Here is a 22,765-nt window from a genome sequence, read left to right on the forward strand (position 1 = left end):
TTTTAAATTTAGTTTTTTTGTGTTATTAATTTTTTTTAAGTTTTAAGCAGGGGTTAATATGCAGAATTTTAACACAACTTATATAATACAAAAATTAAATTTTAATTGATATTAGATAACTTTTATTTGAATTCTGACAATCAACATCCTAATTGTCATAATATGGTCGCAACTCTTAACTAATATTTGTCCTCGATAGTTTTTCTTATACGTCTCTTTGCTAATTCTTTCTCGTACTTTACAGTTCTGATTTTTTGAAAGACCATAAAGTACAAGTGATCCATTAACAACATAAGCAACTAATTTACTAGGGATGGGAATCCAAATTACTCGGATTCGACGTGCCCGAGTATTTTGTCGCGATATTGGCCGAGTCCGAGTACTCGGTTATGACCTGATAGCAATATCATTTTAAGTCCAAACCGAAATGTAAAAGTCTCAAACTTATTATGCGTAAAATTTTACCAAGTAAAAAGTGTATTTGTTGCGAAATCGTTGCTTAAATAACGTGATATAATTGAGAGTAGATTATAAATTATTAGAAAAAGGCAAACCTCGTGTTTTTTTATGTTTAGTAAATCGTATACGATCCTCAATGACTAGTTATTACTCGGCGTCCGAGTACTAAAAAATGCTCGACGAGCTCAAGTATTAAAATATTCTTAATACTCGGGCCGAGTACTCGGACTCGGATTCGATTGGCCCATCCCTATAATTTACCCATTTATGTATAGGGTTAACTGCCCTCCACTTCGCAGATCGTGTTGGGATAGCCTACAGTGTAAAAAACTGCATCACCAATCTTGGAATAGTGCTAGCTACGGCTTGGAGCACAAGTTTGTGCGTTTATGTTAAACTTTATCTACAAATAGGGTTTTTGACCCTAGCCGGGTTGGGTTTAATTGGGGGTGAAGTTTTATATGGAAGAAAAGAAAAAGAGGATGAAAAAATTATGAAGGAAAGTGTCCTGTAGTGAATTTTGATGGGGTAAATTACCCAAGAACTTTGCATTAAGGGTGGAACTACCCCCAGAAATAATTATTTAAAGACTTTGCTGTTAGGGTATAATTACCCTAGGATTTTGTTGTAGAGGTAAAATTACCCCCAGAAGCGATTACTTCATGACTTTGCAGTAGGGGTAAAATTACCCTCAAAAATAATTACCCCGAAAATTTGTAGTAGGAGTAAAATTACCCAGAAAAATAATTACCCTGGAATTTGTAGTAGGAGTAAAATTACCCACAGAAATAATCACCCCACGACTTTGTAGTAGGGGTAAAATCACCTTCAAAAATAATTACTTGAGAATTTGTAGTAGGGATAAAATTTTACCCCCCCCCCCAGAATCAAAACCTCAGGAATTTGTAGTAGGAGTAAAATTACCCCCAGAAATAATTACCTTACAACTTTGTAGAAGGGGTTAGTTATTCCCCCAAAAAGACTATCAATAACTTTTTTTTACGTTAAAGGGTATAATAAAATACCCCAATGACCCAGTATAATATATTAATTACTCCAGGATTTTGTAGTGGGGGTAAAACAAAGCTTATAATTAATTACCCTATAAATTTGTAGTTGGGGGTAAACTACCCCTATATTCAGAATGTAAATTATGCCCTCCCACATTGTCAGTCAATTACCCCTAACCCAGTATAATAATATCAGAAAAAAAAATTTCAATTTTTTTTTTTCAATTTACTGTTTCAACATTTGTTTTTTACCTCAAGAATAAAATGTTAACTATTTAACAAATCTCGAATATTCAATTCACAAAGTATTACCTTAATTAAGTAATCTAATGTCAGCTTTTTTGCCGTCTAATTTTGGTTCTAATCCTTCATGTAAATAATAATTCCATTTTAAGTAAGAAATTGTCATTTCAGTTAGTATGAAAACCTAAAAAAATAATAAAAATTTAATTTAAAAAAAATAGCAAATAAAAAAAAGTTAAATTAATTTTAAAACAAATTTTTAATAATTTTGAAACAAATTTATATTTTTGTATATAAATTTATTCTTGATGTGAAAATGTCGAATGCGCGATCTAAACATAGAGTAATAACAGTTACCCCAACCCAGTCTCTAGTTGCCTGTGGCAGTTTGGGATAAAATAGATTATAATTGCCCGACAATTATACTGCTGATTTGGTGTTGGCTCAACAGGAGTTCATACCGTCTACAGGGTCTTACTCAAGAGCGCTACAGCATAGGAACACAGGGAATCGAACCTAGGATCTCAAAACAACAAAAATAAATTGCTATTATAAGTAATTGTCTTGGTATATATATTTAAAGAACGTAAAAAAATTAAAAATTTTGCAAAAACCAAAAATTACAATTTCAAAACAAGATAAATACGAAAAAAATATCACATACCTGAGCAGTTGAAAATGCCAGTGTTGCTGCAAAATAAAAATTAGCGTTTGCAGCATCAGCATCTACCCACATGTTCCACATGATCGGACACAAAACTGTCGTTGTTAGCAACATCACCGATGTCACCACTAGGTAGCGTAAGTCTAATAATTAAATTATATATGTCATATTTATAGAGTTAGGGCAAGCAGGGTAATATATAACATATTTATAGAGTTAGGGCAAGCAGGGTAATATATAACATATTTATAGAGTTAGGGCAAGCAGGGTAATATATAACATATTTAAAGTCAGGTTAAATACACTTACATTTAAAAGTATGGCTCCATAGCGGGGTAAATGAAAGCCAGTACCCCACATCTCCGATAGAAGGGTAAGACTTAAACACTGCTATCACCCCATATAAAACAAACATTAAGAATATCGGGTGAGATCTAAGAAAAAAAATTTTTTTTAAATTTTAGTGATGGCATAGTGTAGTGGTTAGAACACTTGGCTTTATTCCATGAGGTTTTTGGTTCGATCCCCACTGCTATAAATAGTAACTCCTGCTGAGCCAGAAATTAATTAACAAAATAATTAATAGGCAAATTTAATTAATAATATTCCAAACTGCCAAAGTCGATTCGAGACTGGGTCAGAGTACCTGATTTTACTCTATGTTAAGGTCATGAAGTCAACCTTTCCACATCAAAAAAAAATTTAAAAAAATTATAATTTGGATTTTATTTAAAAAAGTTTAAAATTATTTTTTTTTTATATTTTTATCAATTACAATTTAAGAACAGTTGGAGTAACTTGTAACAAGATTATGGGTAGAATATATGTAAATACATAGCATTAACATAATTTTTGTACTACTCTTGGAATAAATGTGATTTAAAATTTGAGTAAAATGCTACCACTAAATGTCAGTATTGTGCATGCACAATTTATTATTTTATTTTTTTTAGTATAACATCAAGGTGAGAGGGTTTATTTTTTATTCGAAAAGAATGTGCGGTTGCAACCTGTTCGAGTTATTCAAAAATGCCCGGCTCAAAGATAAATAGTGTGGCATTGGTGAGGCTTAAACCCAAAACCTTTCGGTTTAAATCTGCTGCCAATATACGTTTTTTTGTATTTATTTTGTGTGCCTGCTTGCCCTACTTTTTTTTTGTATATATCTTTATTCTCGATGTGGAAAAGTCAAATGCGCGACTTAAACATAGAGTAACATTAGTTACTCCAACCCAGTCTCAAGTTGCCTGTGGCAGTTTGGTATATTATAGACTATAATTGCCCGATAATTATGCTGCTGATTATGTGCTGGTTCAGCAGGAGTTCATACCATTTATAGTGCCTTACTAAAGGGCGCTACAGCATGAGATCAGTGGGGATTGAACCCACGACCTCATGTATGGTGTAGCAAATGTTCTTAACACTACGTCACGCTGCCGGTACTTAAGACAGTTTATATATATTTTTAAATTTTTGTTTTATTAGAAAACTTCACATATTAAATTTTAACACTTACCTTAATTTTATGGTTAATGGAATACTATAAACAACTGCATTTAGTTGAAAAACACAGAGAAAAAAGGTCTGAAAATGGTCAAAAACCTCGGTGAAAAAATACCAGAATAATCCGATATTAGGGGTAAGGTCAGGTAAACTAAAAAAAAAAAAGATAAACTAAAAAAATTAAAAAAATGTTTATTTATTTTTAAACCATGTAGTGATTAGAACCTTTGGTTTTACTACATGAGGTCCTGGATTCGATCCCCACTGCTATTATTTTGTAGTTTTTAAAGTAAGGTGCTAGAAAAATTACAAACTTCTGCCAGGCCAAAACACCGGCAGTGTGGTGTAGTGGTAAGAACACTTGCTACACCACACATGAGGTCGTGGGTTCAATCCCCACTGATCTCATGCTGTAGCGCCCTTGAGTAAGACGCTATAAACGATATAAACTCCTGCTGAGCCAGCCATTAATCAGCAGTATAATTATCGGGCAATTGTAATCTATAATATCCCAAACTGCCACAGGCAACTCAAGACTGGGTCGAAGTAACTGATGTTACTCTAAGTTTAAGTCGCGCATTCGACTTTCCCACATCGAGGATAAAGATATATACAAAAAAAAATTGGCAGCTTAATTATCGGGCAATTATAATCAATAATATCCCAAACAGACAAAGCCAACTTAAGACTGGGTTGTGGTAACTAATGTTACTCTATGTTTAGGCTGTAAAGTCGACTTTTCCACATCAAGGATAAACAAATATAAAAAAATTAATATTTTACTTAAAATTTATAATACAAGCACTACATATTTGTAAAAATAAAATAAATATCAAATTATAAAGTAAATTCAAACAATAATTTTATTTGAATCCTTTTTTTATTTAGTTTTAAACAAACAAAAATTTAACAATTCTATGCCATATTACTGAAATATCTTATTGTCTATGAAATGGTCTTTAATATCTCTTGAAAAATTATACATATACTTACATAAATTGAAAATGGGAAAAAATCGAACTTTCATCAGAATATAAATAAGAAATGAAAAATAAAACGAAAAGCCAGGTTAGATACCAACTTATCATAAGCATTATACAGGTTTTTAAATCCATATTTTCTTTCTAGAAATATATATTTGTAAAATTTTAAATAACAAAATTTACTGGCAGTACGGTGTAGTGATTATAACATTAAAGTGATATATTAGCGATATTTTTTTATTTAAAAATTAATAAAGTTGGTGTCACTGAACACAAAAATGGTTTTAGCTTTAAATAAATTCAGTTATGCAACTTTAAAAAAAATTAAAATTAATTAAAAAAAAGAAAAGGGAAGCCCTGTTTGTGATGACGTAGAAAGTACTAGCTTGTTTACATTCACCCTGCTACTTGGTACTTTCTACGTCACACAAAAAAATATGGTAACCTGGTTTTTTATGTTAATTATTTTCCAGTATTTTTGTAAATTAAATTGTAAGTACCACAAACATTTTTTAGAGGTTCTAAAGACATTTTGTGATTTATTGTCAACTATACTAACATGTTATATACATCACTTACAAAATTGCAAAACTCTCTAACATGACACTTTAAGTTTAACTACATAAGATCTTGGGTTTCATCCCCAATGCTTTTATGCAAAGTGCCTTCAAGTGAGGTACTATAAGCAAATTCCTGTTAAGCCAAAAAAACAATCAATAGATTAATTATCAGGCAATTATAATCAATAATATTCCAAACTGCCAAAGTTAACTTGAAACTAGTTTGGGGTAACAAATGTTACTCTATATTTATGTAGTGAATTTAACCTTCTCACATCGAGGATAAATAAATAAAAAATATAAATATATATACAGTTATTAAAAATTACATAATAAATTTACAATATTAAGTAATGATTTAAGATGTATTTTTTGTTAAAAATTTTTTGCTACAAATTTTAAGAATAAATTTTACCAAAAAACATAATACTATATATAAGACAAGATAATAAAAAATAAAATTTTAAAAATCTTTTTTCCACATTTTTTTACCTGATATTTCCATAAACAAATGCAAGCCACAGATATAAGTTGGACGGAGTAAAAACTTTCATAAGTTGATAAAGCAAGAAATAATCCAATAAAACAAGCATTACCTATAAAAAATACTGTTATCTATATATAACATATTATGTTCAATTTATAGGTGTAGAAAACAAATAAAACTACCATTTGTGGTGCCTTGGTGAATTATTAAAAGCAAATATTAGTTAAGAGTTGCGACTATATTAGTACAATTAAAACGCTAAACTTAGAATGATATTATTTACTGAAATTGGCGTTTTACCGACATTAAGAAACTTTTTATTAACCCCTCATTCACCCTGATCCTCCGGGAAATACCCTTTTTTTTAAATTTTTTAATTGTCTTACCTTTAACTAGAGAAAATGAAAATAGGCTTAAAAATAAGTTGTTAAACGTAACAGTAGATCTTGATAAGAAGGTTGCTATTGTGAATGGGTTAAACAAAAATCTAAATTCATAAATACATTAGCCTTTAATAAAAATATAAAATTAAATTATGTAGTTGTTATAATACTTGGGTTTACTACACAAGATCCTTGGTTTGATCCCAACTGCCTCTATGCTGTAGTGACCTCAAATAAGGTTCTATAAACTTATAAACTCTTGCTGAGCCAGCACTTAATTAGCAGCATAATTATCGGCAATTATAATTTAAATAAGATCCCAAACTGCCAAAGGCAACTAGAGACTGGATCGGAGTAACTGATGTAACTCTATGTTTAGGTCATGAAGTCGCCATTCCCACACCGAGGATAAAAATATAACAAAAAGTCAAAAAAAATATACATATAAATAATTTAAAGAAATAAATATATATTTTCCAAAAAAAATCACTAACTATTTTTATAAAATATTTAGTCTTTTAAACTTACATTAACATTATAAGGGTTGGTGTTTTATTGACGTGATGTTGAGTGATTAAAATTGAGTTTACCTGTTTCTTTAAATTACTTTCATTTTGAGATTTAAACTAGAAAAAAAAAAACTTTTTTTATAAAAAAAACTTTCAATCTTTAATTTTTAAAAAATTTTTAAAAACTTTACGGCCTAAAAGTAGAGTAACATTTGTTACCCTAACCCAGTCTCCAGTTGCCTGTGACAGTTTGGGATATTATAGATTATAATTACCTGATAATTATACTGCTGATTTAGTGCTGGCTCAGCAGGAGTTCATACCGTTTATAGCGCCTTACTCAAGGGTGCTACAGCATGATAGCAGTGGGGATTAAACTCACGACCTCATGGTGGTGTAGCAAGTGTTCTTACCACTACACCACATTAATAATCTTATGAACAAACGATAGAGCTATTGAAAAAGTTATTGAAAAAAAATCACAAACCCATAACAATATTTGGGTTAAATATTAAAAGTTTCAGACTATATATATAAATTTGTTATGTTACAAAGTTTTGCAATTTTGTAAGTGATGTATATAGCATAATAGTATGGTTGACAATAAATCACAAAATGGCTATAGTACCTTTAAAAAACGTCAGTGGTACTTACAATTTAATTTTTTTAAATACTGTAAAATGATTAACATAAAAACAGGTTACCATATTTTTTGTGTGACGTAGAAAATACTAAGTAGCGTAGTGAATGTATACAAGCTAGTACTTTCTACATCATCACAAACAGGCTTCCCCTTTTTTTAATTAATTTAAAATTTTTTTTAAAAGTTGTATTACTTGAAAAGTAGGTGAAATTATTTTAAGTTAAAATTATTTTTGTGTTCAGTGACAACTAGAATGCAAGGGCAGGCAATTGAGTAGTAGCAACAAATATACTTACTATAAATAAAACAGTGATATAAATTGGGGAGAATTCTTTTAGTTTTGATACAAAAATTAGCTGAAGAAGACTTTAAAATAAATAAAAATTCTGTTAAATTTTTAAACAGCTTGAAAAATCAAATTTTTTTAATTATTTTGAAATATATATTATGCTTTATAATTATTCCTACATCTATATATATATAAAAAAAATTATAAATGCACATATATGCTTAAATGTTTTTTACAATGTATATAGTATTCAAATTTTACCGAAAAGTATTTTTATCCAATAAACATATTCTCAAAAACAAAATTTCGAAAAACTGACATTTTACTAAAATTTAGACCAAATTTTTTTTCGTAAAAAAATCATTTTTAAATTAAAGTTTATTTGAAAAAAAATTAAAGTAGGGTTCATTTTTTAAAGTATATATATACGATTTTTAGAAATAGTAAAGGCAAATTTCCAGAGAAAGGTTAGGGTAACCTAATGTTAATCTAAAATGTCTATTTTCGGTAAAACGGCTTTTTACATATGTTTTTTTTTAAAAAAGTTTCTTTTGTAAGAAAGTTTTTAATAATATGTCAGTAGTTAAAGGTACTTACCCCATGATAGGAATCACTGACATGCTTGAGTGAGGTTACATTTAACAACGAAACACCTTCTTCAACTTAAAACAATTTTTATTATGGTTCGAAATCTTTGATTTCGAAACATATTGTTATTGTCAGTATATTTATTATTATTTTTATTTTTATTCTTACTAATCCGAATTTTGAAATCGAATAACTTTTGATTTTGTGTATATAAATTTTTAAAATTTCGGTATGTTGTTTATTATCATATTGTGTTTCAATCCTCCTATTTTGATAATTTAAATATTATTAATTAGTAATTAATAGGTGTTTGTTTATTAAAATTTAGAGATCGTTATTAAGTTTTCAAATTTTGGTCAGTTATATATCATAATATTAATAACTCGAAAATGGATTAAAAATTTAATTTTTGTTTGTTTATTATATTTAAATTCTTGTTTGTTTATTAAAAATAAAAGTTTGATATTGAGCATTTAAAATTTAATATAATGTATTTTATGATATTAGTAATTAAAATACATGTTTAAAAAATAATTTTTGTTTGTTTATTTTATTTAAGTGCTTGTTTATTTATTAAAAATCAAAAATCAATTTTGGAAATTTAAAATTTAGTAAAATGTATATCTTGATACTAACAACATAAAACCGGGTTAAAAAAATAATTTTATTTGTATAATATATATAAATGCTTGTTTGTTTATTAAAAATCAAAGATATGTAATATTCTTAGTTAAGGTGTAATTATTTTTTTTTTAAAATAACGAATCAGTGTGAGCTTAACGCTTTAATAATTTAATAGCGTTCTGGTCGCCGTCAAAAATCGTTCTTTTCGCTGTCCATTAAAGTAAAATATATTGGTTGGAAATTTAAGTAAAATGTTAAAGTATAAGTAAAAAATGTATAAAATGTTTTTTTTAATTGTTTTGTTATTATTATATTTTAATACTCGTTTGATTACTAAAAAATTAAGATCGGTATTTTGCTTTTAAATTTAGTTTACTTTTCTATTACAATATCAATAAATGCGTGTTCGTTTGTTAAAATTAGGTTTAAATTAAAAAAAGTTAATATTCAAATTTATAATTTATTTAATAAACCTACTAAATAAATTATATTTATAAAAAAAATCAAACGATTTCGAACCATATTTTATTTATCAAATAAATCTAGTTTTTATTTAATTTTCAAAAAAAAAGTGATGAGACGTGAAAACTGTAAAAGTAACAAGAATACTTTAAATATTGGAATTTTTAAATAATATATATATTTTTTTTGTATATATCTTTATCCTCGATATGGAAAAGTCGAATGCGCGACTTAAACATAGAGTCTCGAGTTGCCTCTGGCAGTTTGGGATATTATAGATTATAATTGACCGATAATTAAGCTGCTGATAAAGTGCTGGCTCAGCAGGAGTTCATACCGTTTATAGCGCCTTACTGAAGGGCTCTACAGCATGAGCTTAGTGGGGATTGAACCTACGACCTCATGTGTGGTGTAGCAAGTACTGCACATGCACAATTTTTTTAAGAAACCAGGCATGCAAAACGCTAAATCTTAACGTGCATTTTTTTTAATTAAAAAAATCGTGCGTGCAGAGTGCCCTACTTTTCAGACTGGGCTATGGTCAGCCATAATATTATTTCTATTGTTTTTCAGTGTTTGCGCAATAACTTTTTTTTAAAAAGCGCACATTGTTTATTAATAAAACACAGCTTAAGTTTGTTTATCAAGTTTTGGTGATTGCTATTTCCGAAATGATCGCTTGTTTATATATCTTTATCCTCGATGTGGGAAAGTCGAATGAGCGACTTAAACATAGAGTAACATCAGTTACTCCGACCCAGTCTCGAGTTGCCTGTGGAGGCTTGGGATATTATAGATTATAATTGGCCGATAATTATTCTGCTGATTGAGTGCTGGCTCAGCAGGAGTTCATACCGTTTATAGCGCATTACTCAAGGGCGCTACAGCATGAGAGTTCTCATGCTATAGCATTTTGACTCAAGCATTACAAACTACAAACTAAAGTACTGTTGGCATAAATCGTTAAATGTGTATAAGGAATATGTGAACAAAAATATAGTATAATATAACAACTTGAAAAATAGAATTAATTCATGTATATGTAAATGATTTTTGTTGCCATGTTTGTATTAGAATTTGAAACTTTTTTTTTTAATTTTTTTGGCCGAGGATAAATAAAATATAAAATATTTTTGCCGGTTATGACGTTGGTCGTAAATACGTCATTCACCCTCTGTATATAAACACCAAATTCCCGTGCTGCATTGTTTTTGATTAAGATTGTTCTTGTCTGAATCGAGTAGCTAGTGTGGCTTTAACTCGGTAAAATAAAACGTAATTGTTATCAAGAAGTTGCTATCTTTAATAGCAGATTAGAAAAGGCAGGATCGCTAATTTTATTAGGCGAATTTTGCTAAAGGCTTAACTAATAAAAAAACTTAAAATTTTGAATTTTTTTTGTTGCATTAAATAAATAAAGTTAATTGCAATTAACAATTGATATTTTTAATGGATTTTTATGAAAAACAGAGGTGATGAATTCTGTCCCAAATCGGTTACTGGAACCACACCAAAACAAATAGTTGTAAAACATCATTCACAGGAACTTTGTGATATCAAAATAAAAATACACTAGAATGGATATATTTTAAACTTCATGACATCATATAGAAAGAGTTGCAATTTTTGTTTGTTTTGAATTTGATTGTTATTAGGGAATAATCGTAGTAGTTACGCAAACACGCCAGTCTGGAAAGTACAGCACTGTGCACGCACGAGGTTTTTTTTATTAAAAAAAATGCACGCCTGGAATTATTGTTTTGCACGCCTGGTTTTTTAAAAAAAATGTGCACGCGCAGTACTGACGCCTAAAACACGCTAACATAAATCACGCGTGCACGCCTAGACCGGAAATTTTGGTACGCGTGCACGCATTTTTTTACGCTTGCACGCATGAGATCTCGTCGAAAACTGTCCTACTTTCCAGACTGGCGAACACGATGCGAGTTGATAGTCGCCAACGTTTTCACAATTTTTTTTTTAATCGAACTAATTGCAACAATATTTTATATTTATGTAAGTTCAGCCATAAAACATAAATGTAAGTGGAAAAATTCCGATGTATAGTCGATAATAGAATGTTTTGCATTTAATAGTCATAGACTATATTCTAGACAAAATTTCAAGTAAAAAATTTCCACTTATTATTAGGCCAGTCTGAAAAGTAGGGCACTGTGCACGCACGATTTTTTTTCATTAAAAAAAATGCACGTTAAGATTTAGCGTTTTGCATGCCTGGTTTCTTAAAAAAAATGTGCATGTGCAGTACTGACGCCTAAAGCATGCTAACATAAATCATGGTACGCGTGCACGCGCGGTCACGCATTTTTTTACACTTGCACGCACAAGATCTTGTCGAAAACTGCCCTACTTTCCAGACTGGTTTCTAGGGCGGACAACGCTCATGGGGCTCCAAATATTTCCACCTTTTAGCATAAAATTAATGAAATTTTGTGTTCAATAGTCGTAAGAAGATTTGGCCTAAGAAATTTTTCCCTTTTATTAAATACTTGAGATAATGTTTAGTTACTAAAATTTTAACCAGACATTTGTTTTGTACAGGGCTGATTTTTTATAAGATATATACTAGATATTTAATTATGGTTTAAAAAAGGATGTTAATGTACAACTAAACTATTTTTATGGTATAAAACAACATTTCTAACTGATTGTAATAACTCAAAATAAGCAATAATTAAATAACAAGAAAGGTAGAAAAAACCCAGCTTGTTTAACTATGAATGTAAGTAACATTTAACAACTACATTCTTTGAAAACATAGTTTTATTTTATTCTTGCAATAAAGAGTTTTGTTATTTTGTGAAATTTAAAATAACTTAATTAAATAACTTGAACTATGTTATGATAGTTATTATAATTTATTTGTAATTACAAACTTACAAGAAAATAAGATTTTAAACCAAGTTTAATTATAATTTAGGATTCAAACAAAGATGTTCCAGTTACTTCTGAGGTTGCAAAGTTGGATGAAACTGAGATAACTGATACTTTAATGCAAAAAGAAGAATTTAGTGAAGAATCATCTGGACCTAAGGCTTCAGTAAGCTTATAAAATTTTCTATTATGCATTGTAAACATACAAAAAGCAACAGAATAAATGGTTTTACTAAATCAAAGTTTCTTGTTTTATATACTTTTTATTAAACTTGAAGTAACTTTATGCTAATACAACTTAGTTTTAAACTTATATGTATTAACATAAAGCAAACTGTAAATTTTTATTTTTTTAAAATTTTGTTAAACATTTTTTAAAACGGGTTCAATATCACCCCAGAGGTCATTGATGCCACGATAGTATTACATGGCGTATTAAAATACAAAACAAAAAAATGTAAAACTGCTACTGCAATTGATAAGTATATGGCATACCTGTGCTCCATTATAACTTTATATAACGTTTATTAAAAACATTTTGTTTATGTTAGATTATAACTGACTATAAAAAACAAAAAGGGTGGTAAACGTTTTGGTGTTAAGTGGTGCTAGAAATTGGCTTAGTACGGGGCAGTGTTCCCTTTAAGCGCAAAAATGTGCGAAAAACGCGCATTTTTGCAGGGCACCCGTGCAGTAAAATTTAAGGACTGCGCAAAAAAAGACGCCTATTAAATCAAATTTTAAAGATTTAATATGAGTATATACAAAAATGTAGATAAATATTTTTAGAACAAGAGACGCGCGATTTAAATTAAAACGACATTACAAAAATTATAAGAAAAGCACAAAGCGACGCAATACGAAAAAAGGGATTTGTTATCGTATTAATAAAGACGTTTTAGTAAGTTCAAAAATTATTTATATTAAATTTATATTTGCATTTATATTTGCCGATTATTTATTTAAATTTATATTTGCCGATTATTTATATTAAACACTTTTAGGATTATTTTATATCATGATTACATTGAAATAAACGTAATCGAAAAAAATATTTAATATTAATAAAGTTAGAGCAAAAAATTATTGCCCTCCCCCCATATATTCGTACTATATAAAGTGGGCCAATAAAAATTTCATAAAAATTGAAAAATTTAAATTGAATTTAAACCAAACCAATAGAACCGCACTGGTCTAAATATCCTATTTCAAAAAAATTATGAAAAAATATTTAATATTAATAAAGTTATGACATATTTACTAAATTTTCGTAAAATTTTAAATCCCGAAATTAAACATCTTATTTGATGCGCATTGCCCTAACTAACATAAGAGATAAAGAAATTTGCGAAAAAATCCAAAAATAAAAAAGTTAGGGCAAAAAATTATCCCCCCCCCCTCATAAATTGGTACTATATAAAGTGGGCCAATAAAAATTTCAAAAAAATTGAAAAATTTAAATTGAATTTAAACCAAACCAATAGAACCGCACTGGTCTGAATATCCTATTTCAAAAAAATTATAAAAAAATATTTAATATTAATAAAGTTATGACATATTTACTAAATTTTTGCAAAATTTCAAATCACGAAATTAAACATCTTATTTGATGCGCATTGCCCTAACTAACATGAGAGATAAAGAAATTTGCGAAAAAATCCAAAAATAAAAAAGTTAGGGCAAAAAATTATTGTAACTAACACTTAATGCTGTTTTTCTCATTGATGCGTTAAGTCTTCGTGATTTTGCGCCTGCGGTTTAACACACTGCAGGCATATCCATTAAAACAAGACGAACGATGATTTAACCTCCAATATTTAATATTTAATTTAAAAAATAGCTTGTAAAGTTTAATAACAAAATAGTAAAAACCTTAAAATGTAGTTTAGGTATTTTTTAATAAAATACGAAATGTCAAATTGAATGACTATGTTCATAAGGCCTAAATAGAGCAAGTAATAAATTGTGGGTACCCTTATGGGTTAAAAAAACAAAATGTTTTTTCTTGTTCTGTCCATTCAGTGTTTTTCCAAACTAATGTTCAAATAAGTTCAAGGTCCTGCGATTAATTTGGCATGTATCTCGCCAAGTACTGGATCATACCACAAAATCGTCAAACATCATTCACGTCAGTAGGGCGAGGCATCTTTAATATTGCTTCCACCTTCAAGCTATCAGCTTTTATACCATTGGCTGTTATACGGTGTCCCATAAAAGTTATTTTGGTATTTTTAACAACTGCTTTATTTACATTAAACTTTATATTTCAGCCCTGCCAACGATTTTTCAGGTTCTTTAGATTTTTTTAAAATTAAGTTCAGCTTGCTTATCTGTTGAGCCACATCCAACAACAACAATGTCATAGGCTACACAAATTACACCTTTTAAGTCTATTAAGGCATAAACTAGCTGTTTTTAAAAAATTTCGCTACTTACTTTAAAACCAAAAGGCAACCTTTTTAAGCGAAATCCACTGAAAGGCGTAATCATTGTCGTTAATTTACTGGCGTCTTCAGCAAGTTTTACGTGCCAGTAAGCTTGCTTAACGTCAAGTTTACTAAATATTCTTGCCTTAATTAGGCTAGGTAGAACAAGTCGATAGTTGGTAGTTTAAAATGTTCTTTGAGTGCAACATTAAGAGGTTGAGGATCTATGCATATTCGCAAACTACCATTTGATTTCTTGACAACTGCTATTTGACTCACCTATTCTGTAGGTTGTTCTACTGGTTCGAAAATTTTCAACCATTGAGTCGATTTGTTGTTTTACATTATCCTGTGAAGTAAAGGAATTCTTCGGCAAACATCACGATCTACAGTTAAACTTGTCATTTCTAAATCACCAAGTGCTGTATCTTCAGTTATATTGGCAATAAAGTTTTCAGCATTTACCGTTATGAGAGTCATTTTGTGATGGATTCTAGCCCCTTAAACATTTGAGATCATTCTCTACAACACAAAATTTAATCTTGTAGATTTTCACATTTTTAATGTTTATGACATCTAGTACAGCTTCACTAAACATTTTTCGCTGCTTCAAGAGAGTGTTTCTTTTTCTTACATTGACACCTTAAAGTTTTGCCTCAAGCTGGACAAAAATGTTTACCCACTTGTGTTACGTTTCACAAAAATTGCAGTTTTTTATAATTTTTTTGTTCATTTCTTTAAGGTCCTTTTTCGATAGTTACCACTAGATTTTGTTGTAATTCTTTTTACAAGCTAAGACTGCGATTAGATTCTACTTGACGACAATTCGTTTGCTTGTTCTACAGACAACTCACTTGCACGACAAATCTGTACGGATTTCATTAAATTTAAGTTTACCTCGCGAAGTAATAATTCTTGCAGTTTTCCAGTGTCCGTAAATACAATTTTATTTTTTATCATTCTGTCTTTTCTTTGAAAATCGCATGCTTCTGCTCTTGTACGCATATTAATAAGAAAGGTATTAAAAGGTTCTTGGTAAGCCACATTCCACCACATTCTGTCTAGGTGTACAATAGTTTTTTACAGCCTTTAACATTTTATTAGGATTATCGCGATCTTCAGGATCGTCAAATGTAAAATGTTTAGCAATAGGTATTACTTGAGGTCCCCCACAAAGTAGATTTATAGCTGGGCTATCTTTTTGTCTTTTGTTAAAGCTTTGCTTGCCAGCAGGTAAACATCTAACCGCTGTGCCATTTTCCGAAAGCTTCTGAAAAATTTCTATGATTGACATTTAATATAGGTGGTAATCGAAAATTAGTTTCTGTCATCTTCTTAAATTCGAATCTGTTTAGCTGCTACCATGTTAATAATAATAATAATATCTTGTTTATTATCTGGTAAGTTTATTAGTAGCGACGAGGTTTAAGAACCGCAACCTTTAAGTATAATGATAGGGAAATGCTTTATGGGAATATAGAGGGTAGTGTTTACTGACTTTATTTATTTGCATTGAGATTAGAGTGCGCTTTAATGTATTCAGGGTTATATTTATTTTATTATGTAATACAGTGTCAAAATTTTTATTCATTTAAATTTGGGATACAGGTAATTCAAATTTAGAATACAGTTTTAACAAAATACTATGTTGCTTACATTCTGCTGTAAAGCATATATAAAGTTTATATGTAAAGTTTATATACGTATTTAAAAAAAAAAAAACGTTTTAAAGTGCTCATAATTGGTTTAGCTTTTCTAAAATAGACTCCAAATAGTCTTAATCTTAATGTTCGCAACGATAGCAGACCAGGAAGTACAATTATTACGTAAAATAAGGCACCAGACAATCGTTATTTGTTTCGCAATAATTCCAGTTTTACACAATCTACAACGTGGCACGCAGAAAATGCCATTTTGATTAACATTTGTTAAGTACTTGGCGACATTCCAAGTATTTATTATCGTGAAATTTTTTAGATCGCGTATATAACTATCCGTTTTTACACCAAAAATGCAAAATTTTGCAAATATTCTAGGGGTGCCACATATATTCAGCACTTGATAAAATTAAAAGTGGGGGTGCATGCACCCCCTGCACCCCCAGAATCGACGCCAGTGGGTATGGTACATTATTGTTTCATGATTAAACTTTATGATTTAGCAAACCCAATTCTACCTGAGAAGACGTTAGCTTGACTATATCATCAGTTGTTTGACCAAATTGAACTTGCAGGTTTAAATATTTCTCAGGTAAACCATGAACACCTGTTATCTCAGTTTCCTAAAAAAATGTATGTTAATTGAATGGTAAATTTAATAAATTAAACTGGCAGTTTAAATTCAATTAAAAGTTAAATCTGTATATACTATAAATTTACAAAAATTGCATTAAATTTGTTTACACATTTACAAACCTTTGCATTCTTATATCTTGCAACTCTCAGTACTTCTCGTGCTTCAGAATTAACTTTACATCCATAAAGCTTTACACTATCAATTTTGTACAAACAATCACATAGCTTTGTAATGTCATCAAGTGAGAGTTTGTTGTACCTCAGGTTCATCACTTTAATCTAATGTTTAATAAAATTTAATACAAACAAAAACTTAAAACAATCTTAATTCTAAAACCAATAAGTAAATTGCTAAAAACTGAAAAAAAATTTTAAAAAGAGCGAAAATAGAAAAATCACAACAACAAAAAATTACTTGTTTACCTTTAAGTTTGATTTTTCTTTTACTATTGGGAGAACTTGGTGAGTAAACATTGTTAAACTGGTATCTTTAAACCTTTGATGAACAATTAGCTTCATTGGTTTACTGTAAAGTTGAAGGATCTCAATAAGATATGTGACATCAATGGGATGAAGTTCATCATCAATATTAATGTTTGAAGGTAAATGTATCAATATTAATGTTTGAAGGTAAACAAACCAATCTCTAAGTTGTCTTCCATATTCTTTAGCTAATTCATAGAAATAAAAAAGATTTGGATCTCGTAAATACATTTGCCCGTCATGATTCCCATAGTAAATATTTTGATTAAACAAAATATTTTTCTTTTTTGTTAAACTACCACCAAAACCAAAAATCAACCCAGCATCTTGTGAGTTTTGGTCATTACACAAACCATATATAAACTTGCACAAGTTTGTGTAAATTTTTTTTGTAAAATTAATTTTCATAAACAGGGTAAGGTGGTATTCAAATTCAATCAAAGAAAGATGTTGAATCATGTAAACCGCACAAAGAAATTCTTTGCAACACCGATCTGAATATTTTATCCTTTCAACTCTTCTAAATAAATTTTTATTAGCTTTCATGTAATCTTTAAATCTGATAGAAATATTATTAAATTTGGATTTATAGTTTGAATATCGAGATTCCCTCTTTTTTTCTGTTATAAAACTATAAGATATTTGGGCCATTGTGGTCAACTCTTTACTGCCAGTCTGCCCAGATTTTAAGCAATCTTGAAAAAATGTCAACATCTCACTTGTCATTGTAGTGGTAAGGGAGAAATCATCAGTTTGCTTTGCCTAAAAAAGAATAATTTCAAATTATTGCTACAGCTTTGGAACATAAAATTAGATTACAAATCGAAATTGACAAATACAGGAATAAATTTATAAAACAGTGTCACATATAAACTTTATATATGCTTCACAGCAGAATGTAAGCAACATAGTATTTTGTTAAACCTGTATCCTAAATTTGAATTACCTGTATCCCAAATTTAAATGAATAAAAATTTTGACACTGTATTACATAATAAAATAAATATAACCCTGAATACATTAAAGCGCACTCTAATCTCAATGCAAATAAATAAAGTCAGTAAACACTACCCTCTATGTTCCCATAAAGCATTTCCCTATCATTATACTTAAAGGTTGCGGTTCTTAAACCTCGTGGCTACTAATAAACTTACCAGATAATAAACAAGATATTATTATTATTAACATGGTAGCAGCTAAACAGATTCGAATTTAAGAAGATGACAGAAACTAATTTTCGATTACCACCTATATTAAATGTCAATCATAGAAATTTTTCAGAAGCTTTCGGAAAATGGCACAGCGGTTAGATGTTTACCTGCTGGCAAGCAAAGCTTTAACAAAAGACAAAAAGATAGCCCAGCTATAAATCTACTTTGTGGGGGACCTCAAGTAATACCTATTGCTAAACATTTTACATTTGACGATCCTGAAGATCGCGATAATCCTAATAAAATGTTAAAGGCTGTAAAAAACTATTGTACACCTAGACAGAATGTGGTGGAATGTGGCTTACCAAGAACCTTTTAATACCTTTCTTATTAATATGCGTACAAGAGCAGAAGCATGCAATTTTCAAAGAAAAGACAGAATGATAAAAAATAAAATTGTATTTACGGACACTGGAAAACTGCAAGAATTATTACTTCGCGAGGTAAACTTAAATTTAATGAAATCCGTACAGATTTGTCGTGCAAGTGAGTTGTCTGTAGAACAAGCAAACGAATTGTCGTCAAGTAGAATCTAATCGCAGTCTTAGCTTGTAAATAGAATTACAACAAAATCTAGTGGTAACTATCGAAAAAGGACCTTAAAGAAATGAGCAAAAAAATTATAAAAAACTGCAATTTTTGTGAAACGTAACACAAGTGGGTAAACATTTTTGTCCAGCTTGAGGCAAAACTTTAAGGTGTCAATGTAAGAAAAAGAAACACTCTCTTGAAGCAGCGAAAAATGTTTAGTGAAGCTGTACTAGATGTCATAAACATTAAAAATGTGAAAATCTACAAGATTAAATTTTGTGTTGTAGAGAATGATCTCAAATGTTTAAGGGGCTAGAATCCATCACAAAATGACTCTCATAACGGTAAATGCTGAAAACTTTATTGCCAATATAACTGAAGATACAGCACTTGGTGATTTAGAAATGACAAGTTTAACTGTAGATCGTGATGTTTGCCGAAGAATTCCTTTACTTCACAGGATAATGTAAAACAACAAATCGACTCAATGGTTGAAAATTTTCGAACCAGTAGAACAACCTACAGAATAGGTGAGTCAAATAGCAGTTGTCAAGAAATCAAATGTTGTCAAGAAAAAAAGCAGTTGTCAAGAAATCAAATATATTTTTAAATAATATTCTTGATACATATGTAATATATTATGTATAATATTTTAAACAACAAAAATTACAGACAACTACAATTTGTAAAGCTTTTGGTTTGCCAGAAGTGCATGCTAACCTACCCCATAAATCTGAACAGTCTTCAACTAAACTATTAACACAAACAACTAATCTGGTAAACATGATAATTAAGAACTTTGTGCTTGTTTGAATTATTAAAAAAATAATTAAAAAGTTTTTATAAAAAATTAATCTAAACAGTTAAACATATTATTAAAAAATAAAGTAACCAAATTTTAACTATTTTATAAAACAAGACATAAGGAAATTTTTGTCTGAAAAATATTTTAATTAAAATAGGCTTTAATGCATATATTCATCTGCAAATTATCTGCATGATGGTAGTAACATTACATGTACTAGCTACTGTTTAAACTAATCTATAATGTAATACTAATCTATAATGTAATAAAGGCAACACAAGACTGGGTCAGAGTAACAGTTGTTACTCTATGTTTAAGTTGCGCATTCGACTTTCCCACATCGAGGATAAAGATATAAAAAAAAAAAATTTAAACAACTAAACTAAGTTATGATTGGAGATTATATCATGTTTTGTTGAAAAATAATAATGTCATTTTTTTAGGCTGACAAATTTTGTTTGTTTAGGCCTATTGGCAAAAGTCAAAATAAATATTTTTTTAATCATCGAAAAAATATTAAAATTTTTGTATATATATATGTATATATATATATATATGTATATATATATATTGTCGAAGTTACATTGGCAAAAAGTTTTTAGTATTGCTTTACAGTTGCCAGGAAAAGCAATTTTAAAACTTTTGCTAAAGAATTATTGGATTTAAATTTGCATTACATTTTATTAAAAATATAAAATATTATTTAACCTTAAAAGTGCATCACAATTAAAATTTATTTTTTGACAGTGTTTTTATGGCATATTACAGTAATTATACAGCCTTAAAACTTGAATATTAAAATTTTAGTCTTTGAAATTAAAACAAACCTTGTTAATGTGTTTTTGACAAGGCAGACTTGCACAGTCAATTATTTCAAAATAGCTTTTTGGGGGGTTAATGGCATGTAATAAATGTTTAATTTTTTCGTAAATTAAAAAAAAATTGCTTTTAAAAAAGTAAAATAATTAAAGTATTTTGCATTTGTGGTACAATATATATTTTCATGAATGCATTACTTATTATACATGAATGCATTACTTATTATAAGTTAGTAAACCCCCTGAAAACAACAAACCACCCTAATACTTGTTTTATTTTGTGTTTTTTAAATTTTAAGTAAAAAACATGTATTACTTACATTTATACTTTTTAAGATTACAATTGATGGAGATATTTATCCAAATGATGTCTCTAAACTAGTTGACAGATTACAAAGTTCACTCGAACCAGTGAATGTAGATGTAAATTATGTAAGCTTTAAGGATATCAGTTTACCATTGTTTACTCACCAAATTCTTCCAATTATAAAAGAAAAATCAAACATAAAGGTAAACAAATATTTTTTAATGTTTTTGTCCATTCATTATAAATAATAAAATTTATTTCTGTTACATTTGTTTAAAAAAAATGTAAAATTGAATAGAGTTTGATATTGAAAGTATTTGTTTAAATACGAAATGTAGGCGTGCAAACTTATAAATATTTTCAATTCATTAGTTCAATAAAATCATTTATTTTTAGGTTAGAGAGATGAATATTAGTTCAAACAAACTGTCACTTGATGACATCATAAAGCTGTGTGGTTGTTTGAACAAAATTGATAGTTTGTATCTTTATGGTTGTGAAGTGGATTCAGAAGGACGAGAATTACTGAGAGTTGCCAGAAAAAAGAATACAAAGGTTTGTAACTAAAAAAACAAATTTAATTTAATATATTTAAATTTTACAAACTATAAATTATTTTAATTTACTATTAGCTTCAAATAATTAGATTTAAGCAAAATGTTGAATAAATTGATTTATTTTACATTCAAAAACACCCTTTAACTAAAATATTAAATAAACTATATTAGAGTACTATTGTTTAGGTAACTGAGATAAGAGGTGTTCATGGTTTACCTAAGAAATATATTGACCTACAAGAACAAACTGATCAATTAACTTCTGATATAGTCAAGCCAACATCAACTCAAGTAATATAAATAATAATCAGACTATTATATAGATAGCCCTTGATACACTAATGTAACATAATAGTATAGCAATTACATCACTTAGTTTTTTTTTATACTGCTAGTATATACTAATTACGGCGAAAAAATCTAATGTTTTAGGGTTTAAATCTAAAACTTAATTTGGTGATTAATTTTAATCTTGATCATTGGGGTATTGTCACCTTCATAATAGGTTTAATAACTTAACAAAAAGCTTAGTTCATTATACAATAATTAGTAAATGTAAATACAGCATGTGATTTCTTAATGTCATGTCTACAATAAACACAAAAGCATATATAAAATTGTCTAAATGTGACACTGTTTTCCAAACTTATTCCTATTTTTTAATGCAATAGATGTGTCAATTCATGATGGGACACTTTATTCAATTAAGGTTTCTTTCAAATAATTTCTTTCAAATAAATAATCTGTAAAATTAATTGACTTTTTTATTTAGTTAATTAAAACTGAGAATCTTTCTTCAACTACAATGGCAAGTAAAATGTTAATTTTCCTTCAAAATTGCTTAAAATTTGGGCAGACTAGCAGTGAAAAGTTAACCAACTTGGCTAAACTGGTTTATGATGGAACAATGGAAAAAAAAGATGTATTTCATATCGATGAATTCAAATTTGATAATCTTTACAACATATTTGAATCTAAAGAAGTTAATCTACTAACTAGATTTGAATTTTTCAAAGATGCTCAACTTGAAC

The 22,765-nt window shown here is 28.8% G+C and overlaps 1 protein-coding gene across 1 annotated transcript; it reads right to left on the reverse strand.

Moving 5' to 3' along the window:
• Window positions 1-1,782: 1,782 nt before the first annotated feature.
• On the reverse strand, window positions 1,783-8,353 carry LOC145760310 (GPI-anchor transamidase component PIGU-like). The gene is made up of 10 exons (XM_082574178.1): window positions 8,331-8,353; window positions 7,741-7,810; window positions 6,821-6,918; window positions 6,296-6,396; window positions 5,915-6,018; window positions 4,873-5,003; window positions 3,893-4,030; window positions 2,686-2,810; window positions 2,377-2,519; window positions 1,783-1,896 (listed from the first exon to the last, which is right to left on the reverse strand). Exons 1-10 carry the CDS (start codon window positions 8,351-8,353, stop codon window positions 1,783-1,785), a joined length of 1,047 nt encoding a protein of 348 aa, XP_082430304.1.
• Window positions 8,354-22,765: the final 14,412 nt, after the last annotated feature.

The sequence above is a fragment of the Corella eumyota genome, chromosome 7, assembly GCF_963082875.1.
Source record: "Corella eumyota chromosome 7, kaCorEumy4.1, whole genome shotgun sequence".
In the NCBI taxonomy this organism is placed as follows: Eukaryota; Metazoa; Chordata; class Ascidiacea; order Phlebobranchia; family Corellidae; genus Corella; species Corella eumyota.